Raw genomic sequence first — 27,832 nt, 5'->3', positions numbered from 1 at the left:
AGCACTGTATTAGGCACTTGAGAGAGGACAATAGGTTGGTAGACGTGATCCCTGCCCTGGAGGAGGTACCAATCTAGGGAATTATTGTTATTATTATGGTATTTGTTAAGCGCTTACTATGTCCTGGGCACTGTACTAAGCACAGGGGTGGATACAAGCAAATCGGGTTGGGCACAGTCCCTGTCCCATATAGGGCTCACAGTCTCAATCCCCATTTTCCAAATGAGGTAACTGAGGCACAGAGAAGGAAAGTGACTTGCCCAAGGTCACACAACGGGCAAGTGGCAGAGCAGGGATTAGAACCCATGACCTCCTGGCTCCCAGGCCCGGGTTCTATGCACTCCGCCGTGCTGCTTCCAGCTCGGCTAGAGGAGGAGTCGACGATGAAAGCTCTAGGCCTCGGTCATTCCACCCGGCCAGGGGAGGGGGCAGGAAGGCCAAGGAGCTCGAGACCCTCAGCAAGACCCCCAACCCCATTCCCCCCAGACCAGTGATTCCTCAGGCAGTCCTGGGAAGACGGGGAGAGGGGAGGAGCCGTCTTTAGTTTGCAGTTCCTATCAATCGGTGGTATTTATTGAACGTATACAATGTGCAGAGCACCGTACTAAGCACTTGGGAGCACGTTAGAGGCAAGGGATGTGTCTGCTAATTGCACTGTACTGCACTCTCCCAGGCGCTTAGTACCGTGCTCAGCACAGAGTAAGCTCTCAATAAATACCACTGATTGACAGATCGCCACAGAATTAGCAGATGGGTTCCCTGATCATGACGAGCTTATTGTCTAGTCTAGTCTATTACACGACGCGCTTACGGTGCACAGCTCACAGTCTGTTTCATGAAGCGGCGTGGCTGAACGGGTAGAGCCCGAGCCTGGGAGTCAGAAGGACCTGTGTTCTAATGCCGCCCCCGCCACTTGGCGGCTGTGTGTCCTCGGACGAGTCACTTCACGTCTCTGTGCCTCAGTTCCCTCATCTGTAAAATGGGGATTAAAGGCTGTGAGCCCCCTGAGGGACCGTGTCCAACTCAACTTGTATCTACCCCTGCGCTTAGAATAGTGCTTGACACACAGTTAGCGCTTAACAAATACCATCATCATTATCATTATTATGATTATATTATTATCTTCACCCCTGGGGTGAGGTTTAAGGGGACCCGAGACCAAGGTCATTTAGAGCCTCAGGGACTGAACAATAATAATAATAATGGTATTAATCAAGCACTTGGCATGTGCCAGGCACTGTACTAAGCGCTGGGGTGGATACAAGAAAATTAGGTTGGACGTAGTACCTGTCCCACGTAGGGCTCACGGTCTCAATCCCCATTTTACAGATGAGGTCATTGAGGCCCAGAGAAGTCAAGCGACTTGCCCAAGGTCCCACAGCAGACAGGTGGCAGAGCAAGGATTAGAACCCAAGACCTCCCGGCTCCCAGGCCCGGGCTCTATTCACTCCACCAACCTGGGCCGATTCCTTCAACTGGACCAGAGGGACCCCAGAGACTGGGCGGGGAAAGGGGACCCCAGAGGCCCTCCCTCCCAGCCCCCTCCCCCAACTCTCTGAATCTGGGAGCAGAGGAAGTTGAGGAACCACACCGGGGATGTATTTGAACCTACTGATCGGGAGGGGAGGAGGGAGTGGGAAGTGCCTTTGGGATTCAGGATGAGAGGGGCTGGGAGAGGAAAAGTGAAGGCACTGGGGAGGGGAGAGCTCGAACAATCCCGCACAGACGCACACTCGGTGCAGGAGAAGGAGGGAGAGGGAGGTAGGGAAGCCCACTGGAAATTGCCACTGCTCTGGGAGGTTCCTTCTCAGGAAATAATAATAATAATTACGGCATTTGTTAAGCGCCCGCTACGCGTCGAGCACTACTCTAAGCGCTGGGGTAGATACAAGTTAAACAGGTCGGATGCGATCCCTGCCCCACAGGGGGCTCCCGGTTTAAGTAGGAGGGAGAACAGATATAATTAATCCCCATTTTTTACAGACAAAGAAAGGCCCAGAGCAGTTCAGTGACTAGTCACCCGGCAGGCAAGTACAGAGTCGGATTAGAACTCGGGTCCTCGGACTCCCGGGCCGGGGCTCTTTCCACCATCTGGGAGTGGGAGAGGGAATCGGAGCCCCCGCAACTCCCGAGGGAGGCGGCCGAGGAGCGGCGTGGTCTCGTGGCTAGAGCCGGGCCTGGGGATCAGTAGGATCTGGTTCTAGCCCTGGCTCCTCCACTTGTCTGCTGGGTGGCCTTGGGCAAGCCACTTCACTTCGCGGTGCCTCAGTCACCTCATCTGTAAATGGGGTTGAAGAGCGTGAGCCCCATGTGGGACACGGGACGGTGTCCAGCCCGATTATCTCGCACCTACCCAAGAGGTGGAATCCTGGTACACAGTGAGCGTTTAACAAATACCACATGGTGGCGGAGAAACCGGGATTCCTGAAATGGCCATGGTCTGCGGGAGCAGGCAGAGAGCGTCCATGCGCGCGTGTAAAGGCGAGAAAGAGACCGAGCACGTGCGCCTCACGATCGATTTATTTTTTTAGGTGGGGGAGGCTAAATATACAACGCATAACCAGTGTACGTGAATCCGTCCGTGCGTGTCCCCGTGTCGTGCGGTCGGTCGGGCCCGCTCATGCCGTGTGTCCCCACATCCGCGACCGAAGGGGTTTTAGGGCACCGGGATCTAGGTGGGCGGGTGGCCTCGCGGGTAGCGGGCCGGGCTCCGGGCCCGTGCCTGCCAGCGCGTGGGTCTGAACGTGTATCTGAGCGCGGAGGCCCCCGGCGTCCCGAGTCCGTCGAACAGAATCCGTGGAACCGTCTCGACGTCCGGGAGCACGATCGCGTCCCGCCGTCTGGCTGCGCGTACATGTGCAGGTGTGGGTGTCTGAATACTTGGGTGCCCCAGAGAGGGTGTGTGCATAGGATATGCGGTGTGTATATATAAAATGGTTCCGGATGCGGGCGCGAGCGACAGGGAGGAGAGAGGAGAGAGAAACGGGGGGTGTATCGGCACCGGGCTGGGCCCTCCCCTTTCCGGCTACCACGGGTCTGGAGAGGATAGCACTAGGCCAGCAGATGTAGAGTTAAGCCACCCCCCGTATCATCGGCGGCGGCGGCGGCGGCGGCGGGCTTGGCCGGGGGCCAGTTGGAAGAGGGCCTCGAGGGGGAGGGAGGGAAGGAGGGAAAGAGAAAGACAGAGAAGAGAAGAGAGTCGGACAGACGGAGGGAGAGATAGAGAGAGAAGAGAAGAAGGAGGAGGAAGAGAGTAGTCAGCAGGGGCAGGAGGAGGCCGGACTTCCTGGTGGAGGGGATTGTCAACAGCCTGGAGAGAGAAAGAGAGAACAGAAGAGAAGCCAGCGCCGGACAGACAAAGCCAAGCGTTGGAGACGGACCCAAGGACACGCGCACACGGCGGCCCGGAGACCCCACCGGGCTGGGCCCGGCTTCTTCGCTCCGGACGCCCCCGCCCCGGGACCCTCGGCCATAGGGAGAGGCCGGACTCCCCCGCCCCCGGCCGAGGGGGCCGAGGACGCTCCTCCCGGGATGATTGTAGCTTTCGGGGGGAATCGGAGATGAGTCCTTCGAGGCCCCGGAGAAGGCCCCGGAGAAGGCCCCGGAGGGCCGAGCGGGATTGAGGCCCGCCGGCCGCGAGCCCCAATCTCCCCTCCTCGGCCCCCCAACAAAGGAAGGGCTCCGGGCCCGAGGGAGGCAGGTCGCCCGCCGGACGGGCCGCCGGCCCTCCAGGTCAGTGCCGGGCCGGTCGTGGGGAAATCGAGGCCGGGGGAGACGGCGGACCGCGTGGGCCTTCCTGGGTCCCGAGGGCCGGCCCGACCCGGGGCGCGGGGGGGGCCCGGCGGGCCCGGGGGTGGGGAAGGGGGGTGGGCTGGCCGACGCCCCCTCCCTCGGCCCTCGGCCCCATCCCCTCTCCCCCACCCCCCCCAGGCCTCGCCACTCCTGGAGTTTTCATCACGGGTGAGAAATTCCGAGCGACTCCGGGCCTAGGCTCCGTGCGTGTGAGTGTGGACGTGGTGCAGACGCGAGAGCGAAGCGAGAGCGAAGAGGGGGAGCGTGCTGAGCTCCCCCGACACCTTCTGGGCCCCCGGGCCCCCCCGAGCCTCCCGCTCGGCCCTGCCTTTGTCTCTTTTGTCCCTCTCCCGGGGTCTCCTCCGGCCTCCGTCTCTCCCCGGCCGCGCCCCCCCGGCCGGTCCTGCCGCCCGACCGTCTCTCCGTCCGTCTCCGTCCGTCCCCCCCGTCCCCGGCCGCCCCGCAGTTGGCCCACCGGGTCCGAGGACCTAGTCGCCCCCTCGGTGCCCGGCCGGCCTCGGCTGGCCGGCTCCTCCCCGGGGGCCGGGCGCCCCCCGCCTCTCATTCGGCCGCCGCCCCCCTCCCGCCGCCGATGCCGGGCCCCGACGTCCCGGGGGTCCCGACCCCCAGCCCCTCGGCCCCGCAGCCCCCGGGGGTCCTGAGCCCGTCGGCCGTCCCCTCCCCTCCCGCCCCCCGGCCCTCCCTCGGGGGACCATGAGCGGGGGCAAGAAGAAGAGCAGCTTCCAGATCACCAGCGTCACCACCGACTACGACGCCCCCGCGGCGGGGGTCGGGCCGGGCCCCCGGGCCCCCGCCTCCCCGACGGGGAGCCCGGCCAGCCGCCGCCGCCCCCCGGGACCCAGGCCTCCCGCTTCCGCGTGGTGAAGCTGCCCCAGGGGCTGGGGGAGCCCTACCGGCGCGGCCGCTGGACTTGCGTGGACGTCTACGAGCGGGACCTGGAGCCCCCCGGGCCGGGCCGCCTCCTGGACGGGGCGCGGGGGCGGGCGGAGGGGCCGGGGGCCGCTCCCTGGACTCCCGGCTGGAGCTGGCCGGCCTGGCCCTCGGGCCCCCCGGGCCCCCCGGGCCCCCCGGCCCGCAGCCCGGCCCCCACTCGGCCCCCCGCCTCCGCCCGCCGGGCCCCGGCCCCGCCGCCCAGGCCCGCTCCTTCACCGGGGGGCTGGGGCAGCTGGCCGCCGGCCCCGGCCGGGCCCGGACCCCGCCCCCTCAGCGGCCGCAGCCGCCGCCGCCCCCCCCGGACGCCAGGTGGGACCCCGCGGCCGGCGAGGGCCCGGCGCCCCGGGCCTCCACCCCCGTGCCCGCCCTGAGGCTGGAGGCCGACGGGGGGACCCCGGCGTCCACGCCCCCCACCGCCAGGAGGAAGGACGGGCCCGCCTGGCCCAGGAGGGACCCCGCCGACGACCGGGGCCTGGTGAGAGGCAGCCGGCCGCCGGGGGCCGGGGCCGGGACGGGAGACCTAGCTGCGAGGCCGGGGGCGGGGAGCTGGGGAGTCTCCGGGGGAGGGGGCAGGAAGCTGGGGACCCCGGGGGTGAATGCTGGGGGGACGGGAGCTGGGGACCCTGGGGGTGAAAGCTGGAGGGGCAGGAAGCTGGGGACCCTGGGGGTGAAAGCTTGGGTGGGGAGAAGAAGCTGGGCACCCTGGGGGTGAATGCTTGGGGGGCACAGGCTGGGGACCCTGGGGTGAATGCTGGGGGGACGGGGAGCTGGGGACCCTGGGGGTGAAAGCTGGAGGGGCAGGAAGCCGGAGACCCTGGGGGTGAAAGCTTGGGAGGGGAGAAGAAGCTGGGGACCCTGGGGGTGAAAACTGTGGGGCAGGAAGCTGGGGACCCTGGGGGTGAAACCTTGGGAGGGGAGAAGAAGCTGGGGACCCTGGGGGTGAAAGCTTGGGTGGGGAGAAGAAGCTGGCCACCCTGGGGGTGAAAACTGGGGGGCAGGAAGCTGGGCACCCTGGGGGTGAATGCTTGGGGGGCACAGGCTGGGGACCCTGGGGTGAATGCTGGGGGACGGGGAGCTGGGGACCCTGGGGTGAAAGCTGGAGGGGCAGGAAGCTGGGGACCCTGGGGGTGAAAGCTTGGGAGGGGAGAAGAAGCTGGGCACCCTGGGGTGAATGCTTGGGGGGCACAGGCTGGGGACCCTGGGGTGAATGCTGGGGGGACGGGGAGCTGGGGACCCTGGGGGTGAAAGCTGGAGGGGCAGGAAGCCGGAGACCCTGGGGGTGAAAGCTTGGGAGGGGAGAAGAAGCTGGGGACCCTGGGGGTGAAAACTGTGGGGCAGGAAGCTGGGGACCCTGGGGGTGAAAGCTTGGGTGGGGAGAAGAAGCTGGGCACCCTGGGGGTGAATGCTTGGGGGGGACAGGCTGGGGATCCTGCGGGTGAATGCTGGGGGGACAGGAAGCTGGGCACCCTGAGGGTGAAAGAAGGGGGCGGGCAAGAAGCTGGGGAACCTGGGGGGGGGGAAACGGGAGGGCAGGAAGCTGGGGATCCTAGGGGAGAAAGCTGGGGAGGCTCAGGAAGCTGGGGACCCTGGGGGGAGGGGGCAGGAAGCTGGGGACCCTGGGGGTGAAAGCTGGGGGCGGGCAGGAAGCTGGGGACCCTAGGGGTGAAAGCTGGGGGCGGGCAGGAAGCTGGGCACCCTAGGGGTGAAGGCTGGTGGGGGCAGGAAGCTGGAGACCCTGGTGGGGGTCAGGAAGCTGGGGACCCTGGGGGCTCAGGAAGCCGGGGCGAGGGAAGGGGATGTTGGGTCCCCCCGGGGAAGCTGGGTAGCCCTACCCCCTGCTCAAATCCGCCCCACTCCCTTGCCTCAGCTTCCCCCTCTCTGGCCTTCCCCCCTCTCTGGCCTTCCCCCCTCTCTGGCCTTCCCCCCCTCTGGCCTTCCCCCTCTGTCTCCCTCTCTGCCTCTGCATCTCCCCGGGCCCCTGGCTCTCTTTGGGCCTGGGGAGAGAAGGATAAAGCCAGGGGGCTGAGGAAGTGGGGTGTCCGGGTGCTGGGAGAGGAGGGACCTGGGTCTCGGGCTGTGGGGATGCGGGGGAGGGAGGGCTTTGCTGGCAGGCGAGACACCTGTATCCCTAAAGGTGGAGGGGGTGGGGGGGTGGGGGCGGTTCTGAGAGTCATCTTCACCTTCCCCGGCTCCCCTGCCCCATCCTTCCCCTTTCCTTCCCAGGGCTCCTCCTCTTTCTTTGCACAATCCGGTCCCCAGCTTCTTCCCCCTCACCCCCACCCCCTCCGGCCCGCACCCCATTTTTCCCTCAGACTTCATGGTGTGGGAGACCCTAGGCCCCGAGGGATCAGAGACACCCTTCATCCCACCCCCAGCCCTGCCCCGTAAGAGAAGGGCGCAGAGCAGGGGGGCAGGTTTGGGGTACCTTTAGCCGTCTCCCCCTGTACCCCCCGCCCTGACCTCTCCGGGGATGATTTTGGGTGGGGGAGGGAGAGCTGGAGGGGGGTGTCCCTGGCTCTCTGGGGGGAGGGGGGGATAAAAGGCGTGAATGCGAAGGGGTTAAGCTTGCTGCCCTGGTGGCTTCCTGTCCCCCGAAAGAGGAAGCGACTCTGCCCCCAGAGAACTGGGGTGGGGGAGAGGGGGGGAGGGACCCCCAGCTGTGGGAGGGGAGAAACAGGGGTCGCAGGGTGTGTGTGTGTGGGGGGGGGGATGCTTGACAGCCAGAGATGGGGAGGGGAGTGGAGAGCCAGGACAGGGGGGTGGGGTCGGGGGGTGCCAATGAAGCTTTTTTCCCCTTCCCGGCCTCCTGGGCACAAACCGCGGTTTAAAAATAACCTGAGACTGGATGTCTGGACCCTGCCAGGACCGGCTCGGGCCGGCTCCCACCCCTCTACCCCCCCCCCCCCCCCCCGCCCCCCAGCTGCACGCACACGGTTCTCGCTGTCCCCCTTCACCCTCCTCGTCCATCATCCCCCCCTTCCTCGGCCCTCAGAGCTGCCCACCCGGGGGGAGGCGGGGGCGGGACGGTCCCGATCCCCAAATGAGTCTTTTCAACCAGCTTCTTCTCTCGTTTCCCCACCCCGGGACCCTTCCCCTCCAACATCTCCTGCCCCTCTCCCCTTCATCCCCCACCTCCCACCTCCCCGCCCTAGTCCTCTGCCCATGTGCCCCACAGGCCTTGCCCCGCTCCACCCCCCCCCGAAGTGGCCCCAGAGGAGGTTTGGGGGGCTGCGGCTCCCCCTCGTTCCGCCCCAGCTCGCCCCCCTTCCTCCCCGCCCCTCCCCACCTGGCCCGCCCGCACGCTCTCCGTCCTCGGCTTTTCCTAGAACTGGGGGCCTCCTGGGGCCTTACAGAGGAGGCTTGTTCCTGCCTCTCCCCACCTTCCCTCGGCCCTCCCGCGGCCCACCCGCCCGTGGCCCACCCCCAGGGCCTCACGGGCTCCGTGGATCCCCGCCCCCACCCCCCAGTAATGCCCAGAGAGGGGAGCTGAGGGAAGGGGGAGGAGGGAGGATGGGGCAGGAGCGGAGTCCTTGGGGTGTAAGGGCAGGGCTGGGGGGGCAAGATGCCCGGGTCCCTCGGGGGAAGGAGGAAGGAGGGGAGACGGGACACCCGGGTCCTTTCAGAGCCTGGGGGCAAGGGGTCTGGGGGGTGGGGGTCAGTAGCAGAAGCTGGGGCGTTGGGACAGGAGGACTCATCCGGCCCCAGATGATAACTCTCTCTCTTTCTCTCTTCCCCCCTCGCCCCAACTCCCCACCTTCAGCTTCCTCTCGGGGGCTCCCGCCCCTCCTCCCCGGCCCTGTCCCTGCTCCGAGAAGGCAGCCCCGCCCGGAAGACCCCCGACCCCTTCGGCGTGGCCGCCCAGCGCCTCGGCCTCTTTGTCATCGGAGGGGCCGTAGACAGCGACGATGACAGGTAAGGAGGACTTTCCACTTGGGTTGTCGGAGGCACTTCCCCAGGAAGACGCTGGGGCCCTTCGGGGGCCGGGGCTTCCTCTAGTGGGGCAGGGCCGGGGGGGATTTGGGGCAGGTGGGGGCTCCCTGCCTGCCGGGCAGTGCGACTTTGCGCCTGGGAAAGGGGGCAGCGGGGGGAAGGGGAAAGGGTGGGCAGCACTCGCTGAGACTCGGCGGCGGTAGGGGATGACTTCCGGTTTGGTGGGCTGGACTTCTGGTGTGGAAAAAACATTCTGGTTTTGATGTGGTTCGTTGGCCTGCACCGAGCCCCACGGCTCCGGCTCCGGGGAGGGAAGTGGGCGGGACTTCCCGTTTGGTCGGGCGGGTTTCGGTAGCGCGGCTCTAGGCGTGAACTCTGACCCCGGGCCTGGACCTGGGGGAACTGAGTAGAGAAGAAAATCTAGCTCCCGCACCCCCGTCCCCCGCTCCCCGACTTCCCTCTGGAGGGGCAGGACTGGTGGGGAGTGGGCAAGGAGACGGCCTGTGCCGTTAGGTGGGATACGGATGGGGGGTGAGGGGAAGCACTTCATTGTGGGTCCGCCGTCTCGACTGTCGGAAGCGTCCGACACGGTAAAGGAGTAGACGTCCCCGCTCTTCTTCACGAAGGGTGGGGAGAGTCGGAAGGTCGGGCGGGTGGTAAAACGTGTCCGTTCTTGTATTGTTCTCTCCCGAGCGTTTAGTACAGTGCTTTGCACCCAGGAAGCGCTCAATAAATACGACTGAATGAATGAGTGCATGGTAGAGGTGGAACAGTTCCTGGTGCAGCTAGTTCGGGGACCCCCAGCTCCAGCCCCAAAGGGCCCGTACGCTAGTGGCTAGAGCCCGGGCCTGGGAGTCAGCAGGACCTGGGTTCTAATCCCGGCTCCGCCACTTGTCCGCCGGGTGACCCTGGGCAAGTGACTTCACGTCTCTCTGCCTCAGTTCCCTCAGCTCTCAGAAGGGGATGAAGACTCTGAGCCTCACGTGGGACAAGGGACTGTGTCCAACCTGATTATCTTGTATCTACCCCAGCGCTTAGGACAGGGTCTGGCACACGGTAAGCGGCTTAACAAATATCCAAATTAGGATTATTTACCAGATGTCTCCAGCCGCTGGGGACCCGGCCCACTGCGTCGACACTCTGGCGGCCGCCTTTCCGGGCCCCGGAGAAGCACTTTGGAGTTTCCCTAGGCAGCTGGAGTAGCTTCTCAGTGTTTGTCCTAAAAGGGTGCCCGGATGGGAGACGTGGAAGTGACATTTCCAGAGCCAGGCGCTATGCACCTGGTCTCTGTGCCAGCGTTATTTTTTTTTATAGTATTTGTTAAGCGCTTACTATGTGCCAGGCACTGTAGTAAGCACTGGGGCAGATACAAGCTAATCGAAGCAGCGTGGCTCAGCGGCAAGAGCACGGGCTTGGGAGTCAGAGGTCGTGGGTTCTGATCTCGACTCCGTCACTTTCGTTCATTCATTCGTTCAGTCGTATTTATTGAGGGCTTACTGTGTGCGGAGCACTGTACTAAGCGCTTGGAATGGACAATTTGGCAACAGATAGAGACAATCCCTGCCCAACGACGGGCTCACAGTCCAAGCGGTGCGACTCTGGGCAAGTCGCTTAACTTCTCGGTGCCTCGGTGACCTCATCGGTCAAATGGGGATGAAGCCTGGGAGCCCCACGTGGGACCAACCTGCTCACCTGTATCTCCCCTAGCGCTTAGAACAGTGCTCGGCACATAGTAAGCGCTTAACAACTACCGTCATTATTACTTATCATGTTGGACACTGTCCCCTGCCCCACAGGGGACTGGTAGTTTTCACCCCCGTTTTACAGATGAGGGAAACTGAGGCCCAGAGAAGTGAAGGGACTTGCCCAGGGTCACACGGCAGGCAGGTGGCGGGGGCAGAATTAGAACCCAGGTCCTGCTGACTCCACCCGGTGCTCCATCCGCCACTTCTCGGGGCCCCAGTGGGGGAAGAATGCCCCGTCGTGAGGGTGGCAAAGCGGGTGTGACTTCCTGTTTGGCAGAAGTGGAAAAGTGGGTGGGACTTCCTGCTCGGAGGAAGCAGGGGTGGGAAAGTGGGTGCGATTTCGTATTTGGGGGGTAAGGAAAGTGGGTGGGACTTCCTGTTTCGCTCAGCGTTGGCCACTCAGCCTGCCTTCCTGAGGCCTTGGGGGAGGAGGGGGAAGAGAGAGGTGGGTACAGGTGGCCAGGACTTCTTGCTTCAGAGGAGCCCCGAACCCTCAAAACGAATCGGTGGGGGCACTGGGGTGGTTGCCGGGGAGTGTCAGGCACCCAAGACCCCGAACAGGCTGGGAAGGGAGGGTGAACGCAAGCTATAATCTGGGACTGGTATTTGTTTTGGGCATCTGTTAAGCGCTTACTATGTGCAGAGCACTATTCTAAACGGCTGGGGTAGATACGGGGTCATCAGGTTGGCCCACCGTGAGGCTCACAGTCTAATCGCCATTTGACAGATGAGGTCACCGAGGCCCAGAGAAGTGAAGTGACTTGCCCACAGTCACACAGCTGACAGGTGGCAGAACGGGGATTCGAACCCCATGACCTCTGAGCTCCCAAGCCTGGGCTCCTTCCACTGAGCCACGGTGCTTCTCTGCCTGGGGGACAGAACCCTTGGGCCCTGACAGCCTCTTTGCCCACTTCCCCGTATTGCTGGCTTTATGCCCAGAGCCTGGGGAGGGGGTAATCCAATCAATCAATCGGCCAATCAATCCAGGGAAGGGATAGATGTTCATAATAATAATAATGTTGGTATTTGTTAGCGCTTACTATGTACCTAGCACTGTTCTAAGAGCTGGGGTAGATCCAGGGTTGTCCCATGTGGGGCTCACAGTTTTAATCCCCATTTTACCGATGAGGCAACCGAGGCCCAGAGAAATTAATAATAATAATGTTAATAATGTTGGTATTTGTTAAGCGCTTACTATGTGCCGAGCACTGTTCTAAGCGCTGGGGTAAACACAGGGGAATCAGGTTGTCCCGAATTAAGTGACTTGCCCAGGGTCGCACGGCAGACAAGTGGCGGAGGCGGCATTAGAACCCACGACCTCTGACTCCCAAGCCCGTGGGGGCACAGTGGGAGGGGGCGAGCGGGACAGTCAATCAGTCAGTCGTATTTATTGAGCGCTTACCGTGGGCAGAGCACTGTGCTAAGGGCTTGGGAGAGTATAATTAAACAATAAACAGCCACAATCCCTGCCCACAACTAGCTGACAGTCTGGAGGGGGAGACAGACGTTAATAGAAATAAATGACAGGGACGTAAGTGCTGTGGGCTGGGAGAGGGGATGAATTAAGGGAGCGAGTCGGTGACGCCGAAGGGAGTGGGATGGGGTCGCGGGCATGCTGGTGGGATTTGGGGAAAACGGACAGGTGGACAAAGGGACGGAGGAAGAGGGAGGCCAGTGGATGAGGTGCCAACGGGAATGAGGGGCAGGGGAAGAGTCAGGGAAATCAACCGGAGCAGGACTGGGGACACCGCTGCGGGTGGTCAGGCGATCAGTCCACCGATCGATCAATCGACTATATTCAGCGCTTACTGCGGGCAGAGTCCCGTACCGAGCGAGGGTCTTGGGCGAGGATAGCGGGAGATGGGGCAGAAGAAATTGAGGGAAGGGAAGCCAAGGGCAGGGAGGGACGGAGCTGATGCTGATCGAATGAACGAATGTCACCGTCTGTGGTCGTATTGTGCTCTCCCGAGCGCTTAGTGCAGTGCTCTGCGCAGAGTAAGCGCTCAGTAAATATGATTGAATGAATGAATGACAGCGGATAGTGGGGGTGAGGAGGCTACCACAGGAGGGGGAGAGGGCGGGCTAGTTCAGGAACGTGTAAGGTCTGGTCTGGTGCCGTGGCCTCCCCCCGAACCCCTCGGCTATCCCGAACCCCAGGTGGCCTTACCACCCCACCCCAGCGGGCATCGTGTGTGTGCGAGCGCTTTGCCCGCCTGCCTCACCGTCTTCCAGCCCTGCCTTTTCTCGCTCTCCGTGTGGGTGCATTCGCCCCTCCGTCTCCCTCCTCCTCCCTCCCGGATTCCCCTCCACCCCACAAACCCCCCGCCCCGGTCTGACCGGTCTCCCGGCCCCGGCTTCACCCCGTTCCGCTCCGGGGCCCCCGTCTTGCCCCGCCCCGCCTTCCCCGGCCAGCTGGTCTGGGTTGGGCGCCCGCCACCCCCCAGCTGCTCCGAGCTCAGGAATGGGGTGTGGGGGACCTGCCTAACTGCGACCGGGTCGCGCCGGGACGGGGGCGAGGCCGGGCCGCCGGCGGGGGGCACCGGAAGGGTCCCCGGGTCCCTAAGGGGAGAGAGCGGGACGGAAGTCGGGCTGTTGAGGGAAAGTGGGCACTGGAAGACAAGATGCTTGGGTCCTGGGTGGGCCCTAGGAGGGGACTGGGGGCCTAGAAGAGCAGAATGATCCAAGAATAAAAATAATGATAATGATATCATTATCTATGTGTCAAGCACTGTTCTAAGCGATGGGGTAGAAACAGAGTAATCGGGTGGACCCAGTCCCTGTCCCACATGGGCTCGTAGTCTCAATCCCCCATTTATAGATGAGTGTCACTGAGGCCCAGAGAAGTGACTTGCCCAAGGCCACCCAGGCTGACCAGTGGCGGAGCAGGATTAGAACCCAGGTCCTTCTGACTCCCAGGCCCACCGCTCTATCCACTAGGCCATGCGGGGAGAGCTGGGGGCCGGGAGAACAGGTCCCTAGACGACGGACGTGTGTTGGCTGCCCGGGGGAAGAGAGTAGGGGTAGAGCTGGGAAACAGGGAGCTTGAGGGGTGAAGAGGCAAGAGAGTGGATCTGATCCCCTCCCCGCCCCAGCCCCTTCCCCACCTCCTGGTCCTGAGCTGCCCTGGGGGGCGGGGGGCGGGGACGGTGGGCTTCCAGCCAGGTCCGGGCATCCGGCCTCTCTTCATTATCCCGGATCCGTGGTGGTGCCCCTGGGGCTGGGCACCGGAGGGCAGAGGATGGGCCAGCCCGGGGCTGGCTTTTATTGATTTCTATTAATATCTGTCTCCCCCTCTAGACTGTAAACTCACTGTGGGCAGAGAATGTATCTGTTTATTGTTCTATTGGACTCTCCCAAGCGCTTAGTACAGTGCTCTGCACACAGTAAGCGCCCATTAAATACAAATGAATGAATGAATAAAAATGATATTTGTTAAGCGCTTAGTACGTGCCAAGCACTGAATTGAGCACGTGGGGTAGATACGAGGTCATCAGGTGGTCCCACGTGGAGCTCACAGTCTCAGTCCCCATTTTACAGATGAGGTAACCTGAGGCACAGGGAAGTGAGTGGTTTGTCCGGCTCTGCCTCTCGTCAGCTGGGTGACTGTGGGCGAGTCATTTCACTTCTCTGTGCCTCAGTGACCTCATCTGTAAAATGGGGGTTAACAGTGAGCCTCACGTGGGACAACCTGAGGACCCTGTATCTGCCCAGCGCTTAGAACAGTGCTCTGCCACATAGTAAATGCTTAACAATACCAACATTATTATTATTGCCCAAATTCACCCAGCAGACAAGTGGCAGAGCTTGAGATTAGAACCCACGACCTCTGACTCCCTAGGGCAGCAGGGCCTGGAAAATAACGGGGCACCCTCCCTCCCCGAATCCTGCCCTCCCCCTTATTCTATTATTCTATTTATTATTGTCCTTACTAAGCGCTTACTATGCGTCAAGCACCGCGGGTTGATACAAATCAGTCGGTTCAGACCAGGGGGCCCTACAGTTTAAGCAGGAGGGAAAATGGGGATAATAATAATATGTGGGGCTCAGAGTCTCAATCCCCATTTTACGGATGAGGGAACTGAGGCCCAGAGAAGTGAAGCGACTTGCCCAAAGTCACACAGCGGACAAGTGGCGGAGCCGGGGTTAGAGCCCACGTCCTCCCACTCCCAGCCTCTATCCACTACGCCATGCCGAATCCCCCTTTTACAGTTGGGGAAACTGAGGTCCAATGAAGTGACTTGCCCAAAGTCACACAGCTGGGAAGGGCGGAGCCGGGATTAGAACCCACGACCTCTGACTCCCAGGCCCGGGCTCTTTCCACTACGCCATGCCGAATCTCCCTTTTACAGTCGGGGAAACTGAGGTCCAGAGAAGCGAAGTGACTTGCCCAGAGTCACACGGCAGACAAGTGGCAGACTGGGATTAGAACCCACAACCTCTGACTCCCAGGCCCGGGCTCTATCCACTAGGCCCTGCTGAACCCCCCTTTTACAGTGGGGAAACTCAGGTCCAGTGAAGTGACTTGTCCAAGGCACACAGCAGGCAAGTGGCGGAGCCGGGAATTAGAACCCGGGTCCGCCTGACCCTCAGATGCGAGGTCTTGTTCCCTCCCCAACCCCACCCGGGAATGTCAGCCCCTACTTTGGACGCCCCCACGATCCCTGGGAAGGAGGCTGGGGGTGGTCGCACGGACAGATGACGGACGGAGGAGCCCGGGTGAGGGGCTGGGCAGCAGGGAGGCAGCCAGCAGGACGCCTGGGCCCTGCCGGGTTCGGCCTCCTCCGAGGCCCCGCCCCAAACCGGGTGAGGAGGGAGGAGGAGGAGGAAGGCTAAGGGGAGGGGCACAGCGGCCGCGCGTCTCCTGGTGGCCACCGCAGGATCCGCCCTAGCCCCCGGCCCCGCCCCCTGCCCGCCCCTCTCATGCCCGGGCTCTGGGCAGCGTCTTGGTTGCCATGGTTTTCCTTCAGACACAATAATAATAATAATAATAATGTTGGTATTTGTTAAGCACTTACTATGTGCAGAGCACTGTTCTAAGTGCTGGGGTAGACACAGGGGAATCAGGTTGTCCCACGTGGGGCTCACAGTCTTCATCCCCATTTTACAGATGAGGTAACTTGAGGCACAGAGAAGTTAAGTGACTTGCCCAGAGTCACACAGCTGGACAAGTGGCAGAGCCGGGATTCGAACCCAGTGCTCTGACTCCAAAGCCCGTGCTCTTTCCACTGAAGCCACGCTGCTTCTCGACACCCCCCCCCACACCACCAAGGCCGGCGTTGGGACGGTTCGGCACCTCCCGCTGCCCCTGGGGTGTCTCCCCCGGACCCCCCTCAGCACACCCCGACCCCCACTTCACCCCCCGGGGGGCGTGGGCAACCCTGATCCCCAGGAAGGATGGGCCCCGGGGTCCTAGAGGTAGAGCAAAAGCAGGGGTCTCCGCCGACCCCTGACCCCAGGACCGCTCTTGATGAACCCCGTGACCGTGACCTTACTTCCCCCTGAGGTAGCTCAGGTGATCCCTGATCCCTAGGATGGATGTGCCCGGGGGCCCTAGAACTAGACAAAAAGCAGGGTCTCCCTGACCCCTGACCCCAGGACCGCTCTCGGCCGAACCCTGGCCTTACTTCACCCTCAGACGGCTCAGGTGACCCCTGATGCCCAGGATGGATGCGCCCGGGGGCCCTAGAACTAGAAAAAAAACAGGGGTCTCCCCGACCCCTGACCCCAGGACCGCTCTCGGCGAACCCTGACCTTACTTCACCCCCGGATGCTCAAATGACCCCCGAGCCCCAGGAAGGATGCACTGGGGGGCCTCCTCCGACCCCAGGACCACCCTCAGCGAACCCCGCGACCTTACTTCACCCTCGGTGGTGTGGGTGACCTCTGATTCCCAGGAAGGATGCGCCACGGGGTCCTAGAGCTAGAGAAAAAGTAGGGGTCTCCTCGACCCCTGCCCCACCAACTCCCAGCTGCTGTTCCTTTCTCCTCTCCTTCCTCCTCCTCCTCCTCCTGTCCCCCCCTCCCGACCCCGATCTCGGTGCCCTCAGGAACTCGGGTATCCTGCCCTTTGCCCCCCACAGCTCTCCGCCCTCCCAGGCCCACCCCTGTCCCCCCATCCCCCGGACCCCCATCCCTTCAGAGACCCCAGCTCCCAACCCCCGCCTCTTCCCCTCCCACCCCAACCCCGGGACCCAGTCGTCCTGTTCCCGGCTCCGGTCCCCAGGCACGGTGCCAGGGAGAGTCGGCGACCCTGGCACGGGCCGTGCCCGGAACCAGGGAATTCCCGCCACGGGCGAGCTGGCGGGGATGGGGCAGGGGACGGTCCCCGGGTCCCCGGGGAGCCCAATCGCCAACGGGTTCGGTCGGAGGGGAGGGGTAGATCGGCCGCGCCCCCTCCCCCCGTCCCCTCCCCCACTCCCCTAGTCTCATCGCCTCTCTGCCCTCCTGGCACCACCACAGACCCCGCTCTGCCCGGGGGGCTCTCTGCCCCCCCAGGCTGGCCCGCTCTCCATCGTCCCGCTCCCCGCCGCGGGTGGGGGCCTGGGGAACCCGACCCCAGACCCACCTCCTCCCCGCCCGGCCCGCGGCCCAGGCACCGAGATGGCCCAGCCGGGGGTGTCGGTCAAGACCCTGGTGTCGTCCTACGAGACGCGGGGTGCGCGGGGGGCGGAGGGGCTGCGTCTCCTCCCCCTGCTCCCCCAGGGGGGTGTCCCCCATCCGAGGGGCGGCGGGACCCTCCCTCCCCCGCCGGGGCCTGGGGGGTCCCGGGGCGCGGCCCCCAGCCCGCAGGGGTGTGGATAAGACGCTCCTGTCTCTGATCCTCTACTGCCACAGGTATCTGCAGCTCGGGGGGGGGGGGGGGGCCGGGACGGGGCAATCGGGGCGCCGCAGGGGAGGGGGCTTCCCGAGCTGGGGGGGGGGGGACGCTTGGGTCTCAGCGGACCCCTGGGTGCCAGGAGGGCGGGATGCTTGCGTCTCAGAGGGGTCCCCGATGCCTGGGTCCCGGAGGGGAAGTCAAGGCCGCGGGGCTCGTTGGAGGGAGTGAGGCTGGGGACAGGGAGCCTGGGTCCCTGAGGGGACCTGTTGTCAGACGCTTGCCGGGGGAAGGGGGCGAGCTGGGGTCGACGCTAGGGGGAAGGAAAGTGGGGAGACTGAGGGGATCAAGGGACCCTGTCCAACCCCGTTACTAGTGTAAACCCTAGGGTTTAGTACGGTGCTTGGCACCCGATAAGCGCTTGAGTCAAATAATGACAACAATAATATAATAATGAGATTGCCGGGGGTGGGCCAGAACTCAGGAATCCGGGGTGGGGAGGAGAGGTCCGTCCTCATAACGACAATAATAATAACGATGACGATAACGATACAGATACCCGGCGTACTCGCTAAGCTCCGGCTGGCTACTTGCTAAACTCCGGTTGGCCCTCCGCGCCTGACCTCGGGGCTTCTCTCGGTCTCTGTCTCCCTCTCTCTGACTCTGTCTCTCTGTGTCTCCTCCGCAGCGGTTCCGGAAGCATGGTGGCCATCGACAATAAGATCGAACAAGCCATGGTGAGTCCGAGCCCTCCCGGCCGCCGGCGGGCCGGGGTCGCCGGGAAGGGGGCCGGGATGGGGGTCGGGGGGACCGAGGGATAAGATGGGGGTGGGAGGAGGGCTGCGGGCGTCCTGGCGGGGCCCGCCTGGAGGGTCCGGGATCCTCCCCCCCGTCCCCCGCATTGACCGGGCCCGTGTCCCCGTGTCCCTCGGCCACCCCCAGGACCTGGTGAAGTCCCACCTGATGTTTGCGGTGCGGGAGGAGGTGGAGGTGCTCAAGGAAGCAGATCCGGGAGTTAGCGGAGCGCAATGCGGGCCCTGGAGCAGGAGAACGGCCTGCTCAGGGCCCTGGCCAGTCCCGACCAGCTGGCCCAGCTCCCGCAGCCGGCCCCGCGACCCCCCGGCCCCACGGCCCCCAACGGGACCCTCCTCCTGAGCGTCCCCCACCCCCAGCCCCTCCACAATGTGCCTTTGGGGGGGGGGTTCCCCAGGCCCAGCCCGCCCCCTCGTTTTTTGCAGCTTTAAATTCTCCCCGCCCTGCTCCGAGGGTGGGGAGGGGGCCGGGGCGGTGGCCGGTCTGGTCACTGTTGTCCCTTCCCCTCTCCCCAACACCCGGGGAGACACACACACACACACACACACACACACACACGCCCTGGGGCTCCACGGCCCCCTCCCCAACTTTTTGCTAGGCAGGCCTCCCTGAACAACCCTGGGGACTCCGTCCCCACCCCCGGGACCCTCGGCTTGGAGGGAGAAGGTGTGGTGGGGCGGGAGAGGCGGAAGTTGGGTCGGGGTCTCCTGTGAGGGAGGGAAGCTTTTCCTTGGACTAGGGAAGGGGCCCCTGGATGGGGGTCCCGGTTTGGGATTCAGGTTGTTATTAAAGTTAATAATTATAATTAAAAAAAAAACAAAAACCTTCTGGAAGGTACTTGGTTCCCGGAGCTGGTGTCTCTGGTCGGGGGGTGGGGGTCGGGGGGCTGTCCAGAGGGAGGAGGAGGAGGAGGTTTGGGATGAAGAGTGGGTAGGTGGGTGGGTGGATGGATGCCCCCCTCCCTCTGGCAAACGGGGGAAGGAGAGAGGTGAGACGGTCCAGGGAGGACCACGGTGAGTGACAGAGGCACAGAGCGGGTGTCCCAGGCCAAAGCAGAAAGGCTGCAGGGGTGAGGGTTGTCCCCTCCTCGCTGGGGGTGTGGGGGAGGCGGGGGGCGGGATGTTGGGGGGCGGAGGAGGGGCGTGAACAATGAGGCCTTTGCTGATTGTGCCGAATCCGTCCCTCCCCGCCCCCTCCCCCGGCCTCCCGGCGGGGTCCCCTCCGAGGGCCGGGCAGGGGCGGTGGGGGGACGGACGGACGGACGACGAGGAGAATGGGCCTCTGTTTTGGGGCTGGGCAGGGGCCAGGCTCCTGGGCGGCGGGGGTGGGCGGGGGAGGGCCCAGGGAAAGCCAGGCCAGGCCTGGCAGGCCGCCCCACGCTGACTCTTCCCTCCCTCCCGCCTCCAGCGGCCCCTTCCCAGAATCTGGGGGACGGGGGGTGGAGGCGGGGGCCATTCCCGGGGAAGCGGGTGCGTTTGTGATTTTTAATTGCTATCTGTTGAGCGCTTACTCTGTGTCGAATGCAAAGAAGGACCTAGGTTCTTCCAGGGCTTAATCCAGTGCCTGGCACATAGTAAGCGCTTAACACCATCATTATTATTATTCTAATCCTGGCTCCACCTCTTGTCTGCTGTGTGACCTTGGGCAAGTCTCTTCACTTCTCTGGGCCTCAGTTGCCTCATCTGGAAAATGGGGCAACCCACTGGGATATTGCCTGCGTCCAACCTGATGATCCTCGTGTCCACTCCAGTACTCAGGACAGTGCCTGGCACATAGTAAGCGCTCAACAGATACTATTGTTATTATTCTAAGCCCGGCTCTGCCTCTTGTCTGCTGTGTGACCTTGGCCAAGTGACTTCACTTCTCTGGGCCTCAACTGCCTCATCTATAAAATGGGGATGAAGACTGTGAGCCCCATGTGGGACGTGGACTGTGTCCAACCTGATGATCTCGTATCTACTCCAGCACTTAGGACAGTGCCTGGCACATAGTAAGCGCTTAACAGATTCCACACACACAAAAAAGCACCGTTCTAAGGGCTGGGATAGATACAAGCTAATCAGGTCAGGCGCAGTCCTCGACCCACATGGGCTCAGGTCTAAATAGGAGGGAGAACAGCGCTTAGAACAGCGCTTGGCACTTAGTAAGTGCTTAACAAATATCATCAATCATTATTACTATTATTATCGAATCCCCATTTCAAAAATGAGGAGACTGAGGCCTAGAGAAGTTCCACTGACTTGCCGCAGGTCACAGCAGCAAACAGACCGGCCGAGCTGGGATTAGAACATGTCTGTTTATTCATTCAATCGTATTTATGAGCGCTTACAGCGTGGCTCAGTGGAAAGAGCATGGGCTTTGGAGTCAGGCTCATGAGTTTCGAATCCCAGCTCTGCCACTTGTCGCTGTGTGACTGTGGGCAAGTCACTTAACTTTCTCTGTGCCTCAGTTCCCTCATCTGTAAAATGGGATTAAGACTGGTAGCCCACGTGGGACAACCTGATTCCCCTATGTCTACCCAGCGCTTAGTAAGCGCTTAACAAATACCAACATTATTATTATTATTATTATATTACTGTGTGCAGAGCACTGTACTAAGCGCTTGGAACGTACAATTCGGCAACAGATAGAGAACGTCCCAACCCACTGAGGGGCTCACAGTCTAGAAGGGGGAGACAGACAACCAAACCAAATGGAACAAGTAGACAGGCATCAATACCATCAAAATAGATAAATTGCTGTAGCTTAGTCTCCCAAGCGCTTAGTCCAGTGCTGTGCACACAGTAAGCGCTCAATAAATATGATTGAGTGAATGAACCCAGGTCGTCTGAGGCAGCTAGATCCTGTGGTTTCCCCCAGCAGTCTTAATGGGGGTGGTTTGGGAAAGGGCGGCTAGTGAGGGGAAGGGGAAAGAGTGGGAGTCCTGGGGGAGGATGAGTCAGGGGTGGGGACCCTTGGGGTCCCGAGGCTGGAGAAGGAATTTGGGGAGCCCAAGGAGCATTCATTCATTCATTCAATCGTATTTATTGAGCGCTTACTGTGTGCAGAGCACTGGACTAAGCTATTGGAAAGTACAATTCAGCCACAAAGAGAGACAATCCCGGCCCGTAGCGGGCTCACGGTCTAGAAGGGGCAGGAGGAGTGTCTGCCCCAACACCCAGAGAGGGCGGGCTGAAGGCAGGGATCGTATCTACTTACTCTACCAAACTCTCCCAAACACTTACTAAAGCGCTCTGCACCCAGAAAACACTCAGTCAATACTGTCCCCAATGATTCTTTTTGAGCGCTTACTATTATTATTTATGGTATTACGTGCCAAGCACTGTTCTCAGCGCCGGGGGAGACCCAAGGTCATCGGGTTTTCCCACATAGGGCTCAGGGTCTTAATATCCATTTTACAGATGAGGCAACTGAGGCAACAGAGAAGTGAAGTGACTTGCCCAAGGTCACACCGCAGACAAGTGGCGGAACCGGGATTCGAACTCACGTCCGCCGACTCCCATGCCCTTGCTCTTGCCACTAGGCCGTACTATGAACAGCACACTGTACTAAGCACTTGGGAGAGTATAACAGAGTTGGCAGGCATGTTCCCCGCCCACGAGCTTAACGTCGGTCGATCGATCGCTTGGCAGAATCGCCTGGAAGAAAGGGGACCCCAGCTCCCTCCATAATAATAACAATAATAATAATCGCGGTATTTATAACGCATTTACTATTTGCCAGACACTGTGCTAAGCGCTGGGGGGGAGGGAAACAAGATAATCAGGTCCCACAAGGAGGGAGGACAGGTAGCGTGGCCTACCTGGTAGAACATGGGCCTGGGAGTCAGAAGGACCCGGTTTCTAATCCCGGCTCCGTCACTTGTCTGCTGTGCGAGACCTTGGACAAGTCACTTCACTTCTCTGTGCTTCAGTTTACTTCCAGGCCAGAGGCAGGACATGGGCAAGAGGCCGACGGTGAGATAGACGAGATCAAGGGACAGCGAGAAAGGTTGGCATTAGAGGAGCGAAGCGTGCGGGCTGGGTGGGAGTATCTAGGTGAGGTAGGAGGGGACGGGGTGATTCAGGCCTTTAAAGTGAATGGCGGGAGCTGCCCAAGAAGCCGGATGTGACACTCAAGTGGGGTTCGGGCCTCGTAGCCGGATTCGAAGTTTCAACAGCGTCGAAGCCGCGAAGATGTTCGGTTTGGTCCGGGGTCTGACGCAAGCCGCCTCCCCACTCTGGCTGACAACTTCCCAATTCCACCTTCTACCCCTTCACCCGACAGCGGCTCGTTGGCCGGTCCGCATCCTGCCTCCGGCCTGGAACGCCCTCCCTCTTCAGAGCCGACGCACAGTCCCTCTCCTCGCCTTCAAAGCCTTATCGGAGCCCCATCTCCTCCAAGGAGCCTTCCCTAAGCCCCCCTTTCCTCTTCTCCCACTGCTGCGTCGCCCCGACTCGCTCCCTTTATTCATCCCCCCATCCGACTTGGGCAAGTCACGTCACTTCTCTGGGTCTCAGTTACCTCATCTGTCAAATGGGGATTAAGACTGCGAGCCCCACGGGGGACAGGGACTTGTTTGTATCCACCCCAGCGCTTAGTACAGTGCCCGGCACCCAGTAAGGGCTTACCAAATCCCACGGTTATCGTTATTATTATCATTCTCCATGCCAACCGTCGTCCTCCCCACCCGCAAGGCCTCGGGCCCTGCTGGGGCTGGTTCCTGCCCACGCGGGGCTTAGGCCTCCCTCGTCCCTCCCGCTCGCCACAGGCCCCAGCCAGGCCCCGGGCCCTCCGGGACAGAACCTCGGGCCGATGTGTACTTGTCTGTGTCCGTGGGGCAGGTCCAGCCGCTCGACCTGATCCGGCAGCTCCAGGCCCGGCGGCTCCGGCTGGCCCGGCCCCGCCGCCGCCAACCCCAGCGGAACCACCAGCCGCCCCGATCGCCCCGGCGGCGCCAATAGCCATCTGAGCGGGGGGATGTCCGCAGTGCCGCGACCTCTCGGGGTCCAATCTGATGCCTGGGGTCCTGGTGGCCCTGCAAGGTCCAAGGCTCCCTGAAAGCAAGGGGTCCTGGACTCTCTCTTCTGCTCCACCCCCTGGCCATGATCTCCGGTCTCACCCCTCTTTCGAAGGCCACAACCTTACGGGGAGGAGCCAGACTTACTTCGGGACCTTCTTTGAGGGAGGTGTCTTCCGTTCCCTCTGAAGTATCGATAAGAAATATGTGGATCTGTGAGCCTTGAGATAGGGTGGTGAATGGGGGGCTGGGAGAAGGGATTGGAAGCAACCCGGCCTAGCGGAGCGAGCACAGGTCTGGGAGTCAGAAGATCCTGAGTTCTAATCTCATTCATCCCGGCTCGGCCACTTGTCAGCTGTGTGACTGTGGGCAAGTTCATTCACTCATTCAGTAGTATTTATCGAGCACTTACTATGTGCAGAGCACTGTACTAAGTGCTTGGAATGGACAATTCACTTCACTTCTCGCTGCCTCAGTGACCTCATCTGTAAAATGGGGATTGAGACTGTGAGCCCCACGTGGGACCACCTGACTACCCTGTATCTACCTCGGCGCTTAGAACAGAGCTTGGCACATAGCGCTTAACAAGTACCGTAATTATTATTATTATTAAGGTCACATTTCCTCCAAGACGTCTTCCCCGGCTAAGCCCTCTTTCCCCCGGCTTGACGGTCTATGCGCTTGGATCTCTGTGACCGTTGAGTATTTGATCTTCGCCCCACCCTCCACCCCACAGCACTTATCTACGTACCTTTAAATTATAGATTATAAATTATTTATATCAATGTCTCCCCCTCTAGACTGTAAACTCATTATCATTAGGGACTGTGTATGCTAACGCCATTGTATTGTACCCGCCCAAGGGTTTAGTACAGCTCTCTGCATACAGTAAGCGCTCAATAAATGCCATTGATCGATTGACGCATAGTAAGCCCCTAACCCACTCCGTAATAGCAATATCCTCCTATTTTTCTGGACAGAAAGATGTGGACACTTTCTGAGCCTTCCTCACCCCCTGGACAGGCTGCAGGCCCAGGCTTCTGCCCGGATCACACTGTCATCTATCTCGCAGACCTCTCGTCCACATCCTGCCTCTGGCCTGGAACGCCCTCCCTCCTCATATCCCACAGACCGTGACTGTCCTCGGCTTCAAAGCCTTATTGAAGACCCATGTCCTCCTCCAGGAGGCCTTCCCTGATTAAGCCCTCCTTTCCTCTTCTCCCCCTCCCTTCTGCGTCACCCTGACTTGCTCCCTTTCTTCATCCCCCCTGCTCCCAGCTCCAGAGCACTTATGTCCACATCTGTAATTTAGGAATTGTGATTTGTAATCTGCAATGGGAGAAGCAGCATGGCCTAGTGGATAGAGCCCGGGCCAGGGAGTCGGAAGTTCATGGGTTCTAATTCCAGCTCCGCCACTTGTCTGCTGTGTGACCCTGGGCAAGTCACTTCACTTTTCTGTGCCTCAGTTTCCTCATCTGTAAAATGGGGCTTAAGACCGTGAGCCTTGCGTGGGACAGGGACTACGTCCAACCCAATTATCTTGTACCTAGCCCAGTGCTTAAAACAGTGCCTGGCACGTAGTAAGCGCTTAACAAATACTAATATTATTTATTTATGTTAATGTCTGTCTCCTCCTTTAGACCAGTAAGCTCACCGTGAGCAGGGGGATGTATCAGTTATATTGTTATATTATCATTCATCCAGTCAAATGCAGTTATTGAGCACTTACTGTGTGCAGAGGATAGTACTAAGTGCTTGGGAGAGTACGAGGTATCTTTGAATAACAAGTATAACAAGTTATAGTGTGATATTGTATTCTCCCAAGCACTTAGTCATGGGTTCTAATCCCAGCTCCGCCGCTTATCAGTTGTGTGACTTTGGGCAAGTCACTTCACTTCTCTGGGCCTCAGTGACCTCATTTGTCAAATGGGGATGAGGACTGGGAGCCCCACGGGGGACAGTCTGATGACCTTGTAACCCCCCAGTGCTTAGAACAGTGCTTGGCACATAGTAAGCGCTTAACAAATGCCATCATCATCATCATCGAATTGTCCATTCCACACGCGTAGTCCAGTGCTCCGTATATAGTAAGCGCTCCATAGAGAAGCAGCGTGGCTCAGTGGAAAGAGCCTGGGCTTCGGAGTCAGAGGTCATGGGTTTGACTCCCGGCTCTGCCACTTGTCGGCTGTGTGACTGTGGGCGAGTCACTTCACTTCTCTGTGCCTCAGTTACCTCATCTGTAAAATGGGGATTAACTGTGAGCCTCACGTGGGACAACCTGATGACCCTGTATCTCCCCCAGCGCTTAGAACAGCGCTCTGCACATAGTAAGCGCTTAACAAATCCCAACATTAAACACGACTGAATGAATGAAAGTGGGAGAGGGCCCGTCCCCAACCTGCTTATCTTGCCTCCCCCCCAGCGCTTCGAACAGGGCCCGGCACCCAAAAAGCGCTTAACAAATGCGTCAATAATGAGTATTGTTTTTATTCCTCTGGGGACGACGGCCGTCCCCTGAGGTGAGAAAGCCGGCCTCCCTCGGGCCTTCTCGGACCTGAGGCGGAGGGCCGCCATCTTGGGGGCGGGGCCTCCTTGGGGAGGCCGCCATCTTTCTTAAGGGCAAGGCGGGGAGCGGCGCCATCTTGCTAAAGGGAGGCGGAAGTGACGTCACCGACCTCCCTTCTCCTAACGGCTGCAGGATGCTGCTCTGGCGCCCCGGCCGCCGGTCTGCTCCGTCCTGCCCCTTGACCTCTGCCCTTTGACCCCGCCCTGGAGGCCGGGCCGATGCATCCGCAGGGGGTCCCCGGGGCGGCCCCGCGGCCCGAGCCCCGAGGCGCCGTGGCCCCGCGGCCCGAGCCCGGCCTGGACCTGAGCCTCAGCCCCAGGACCAGCCCCGGCCCCAGCCCGGAGCCGCCGTGCATGGGCATCCTGCGGCCCCGGGGCGGGGGCGGGGGCGGGAAGCGGCGGCAGGTGAGGCGGGACCCCGGGGAGACCCCCTCATCCCCCCGGGCCCCACCGCCGGGCCCCCACCAGCTCCCCCTTCTCCCCCCCGCACCCAGGTCCGCTTTCTCCTGGACCCTCGGCCCTCCCGGGACGCATCGGCCGAGCCGGGACCGGAGCCGGGCAGCCCGGCCGCCCCGGAGCTGCACAGCAGCCTGGGCCTGCAGCTGCAGCTGCAGCGGGCGGCGGCCCAGGAGGCCGACGACGAGTTCGACGCCCTGAGGGCGGCCGAGGAGCAGCTGAGGACCTCCTTCCTCACCCGCTGCGGCCTCGACGGCAGCTTGGCCGAGGGTGACGCCGGGGGGCAGGGGGCTGGCGGGCTTGACCTCTCGGGGGGCGGGGGAGGAGGCGGGGGGCTGGTGGACCTGACCTCTGCGGGGGGAGGGGGATGGAGGGGGAGAAGGCAGGGGGCTGGCGGGCTTGACCTCTGATGGGGGAGAAGGCAGGGGCCTGGGAGGCTTGACCCCTGATGGGGGAGGAGGCAGGGGGCTGGCAGGCTTGACCCTTGATGGGGGAGAAGGCAGGGGGCTGGCGGGCTTGACCCCTGACTGGCAGGCTTGACCCCTGATGGCGAAGGAGGCAGGGGGCCGCCGGACCTGACCTCTGATGGGGGAAGAGGATGGAGGACGGAGACGGGAGAAGGCAGGGGGTGGCGGGCGTGACTTCTAGGGGAGGAGGCAGGGGGCTGGCAGGTTTGACCGCTGATGGCGGAGGGAGATGGAGGGAGGAGGGGGCCTCAGGGCCCTGACTCCCTGACCCCCCACTCCCTCCCGGCACCTCAGGCCTGAACGTGCCCAGGTCGCGGCGCCTGTTTCGGGACCTGGTGAGCCTGCAGGTGCCGGAGGAGGCCGTTCTCAGCGAGGCGTTGAGGGAGAGACTGGCGCTGCTGCCCCCCCCGCCCTGAGACCCGCCAGGTCAGACCCGTGCCCCCCTCACCCCCTCTCTCTGTGTCCCCCCTCCCCCAAACCCTGCGGGTTAGACCCGGCCCCCCGCATCCCCTCTGTGGGTCCCCTCCCTGCCACAACCTCCCTTCTTAACACACATCCAGTTCTCCTGTGACTCCGTAGTTGTAATTTGGGAAAAGTCTTCCCCTCTCGTCCCAGCCCCTTCCCCCTCTCCCCTCCTCTCTCCCCCGGCCTCCGTCACTGACTTCTTTCCCCCGCTCCCCCCGTTTTCCCCCAGGTAGAGGCCTCGGCGGCCCCGGACCTGCTGGCGCGGTGCGACCCCCCTGACGCTGGCGGCCGAGTCGCCGCTCCTGAGCCTGGCGGGGCTGCCCGCCCCGCGGCTGCAGCGGCCCCGGCCCCGCCCGCCCGCGGCCACCTTCCTCATGTACCAGGCCCTGCGCCGCTGGGATGCCTAGCGAGGGCGGGGGCAGAAGGGGCGGCCGCCCTCTGACCCACCTCGACGGCTCCAGCGCTTCCCACTCGGATTTTGTACGAATAAAGTCTGTTGGTAACGGCCCGTCGGAGCCAAGAGGAGGGGGCGGCCCACCCCCCGTGGCGGGGCAGGGCCATCCGGTCCGGGGCACAAACCGGAGCCGGCCGGGGGTCGTGGACTATACCCACCCTGATCACCAGAGCTTTGAACAATCCCAGGCCCCCTCCTCCCTCACCTCGTTTTTCTCATTCCAACCCAGCCCGCACACTTTGCTCCTCTAATGCCAACCTACTCATTGGACCTTAATCTCGTCTATCTCGACTTCTCGCCCACATCCTGGAACACCCTCTCTCTTCGTATCCGACAGACAATTACTCTTCCTGCCTTCAAAGCCTAATTGAAGGCCCA

At 61.8% G+C, this 27,832-nt stretch overlaps 1 protein-coding gene across 1 annotated transcript; it reads left to right on the top strand.

The window, feature by feature from the left end:
• Window positions 1–4,418: 4,418 nt before the first annotated feature.
• On the top strand, window positions 4,419–27,508 carry LOC114808213 (TSC22 domain family protein 4). The gene is given in 9 exon segments (XM_029056224.2): window positions 4,419–4,576; window positions 4,579–4,791; window positions 4,794–5,221; window positions 8,507–8,658; window positions 17,924–17,972; window positions 26,107–26,338; window positions 26,830–26,964; window positions 27,243–27,277; window positions 27,279–27,508. Coding segments are annotated over 9 exon segments (1,443 nt in total). The 5' UTR covers window positions 4,419–4,506; the 3' UTR covers window positions 27,408–27,508.
• Window positions 27,509–27,832: the final 324 nt, after the last annotated feature.

The sequence above is a fragment of the Ornithorhynchus anatinus genome, chromosome X5 (genome assembly GCF_004115215.2).
Source record: "Ornithorhynchus anatinus isolate Pmale09 chromosome X5, mOrnAna1.pri.v4, whole genome shotgun sequence".
NCBI classification, from domain to species: domain Eukaryota; kingdom Metazoa; phylum Chordata; class Mammalia; order Monotremata; family Ornithorhynchidae; genus Ornithorhynchus; species Ornithorhynchus anatinus.
The sequence above is the reverse complement of the archived record's forward strand: the minus strand, read 5'-3'. Positions and strand labels throughout refer to the sequence as shown.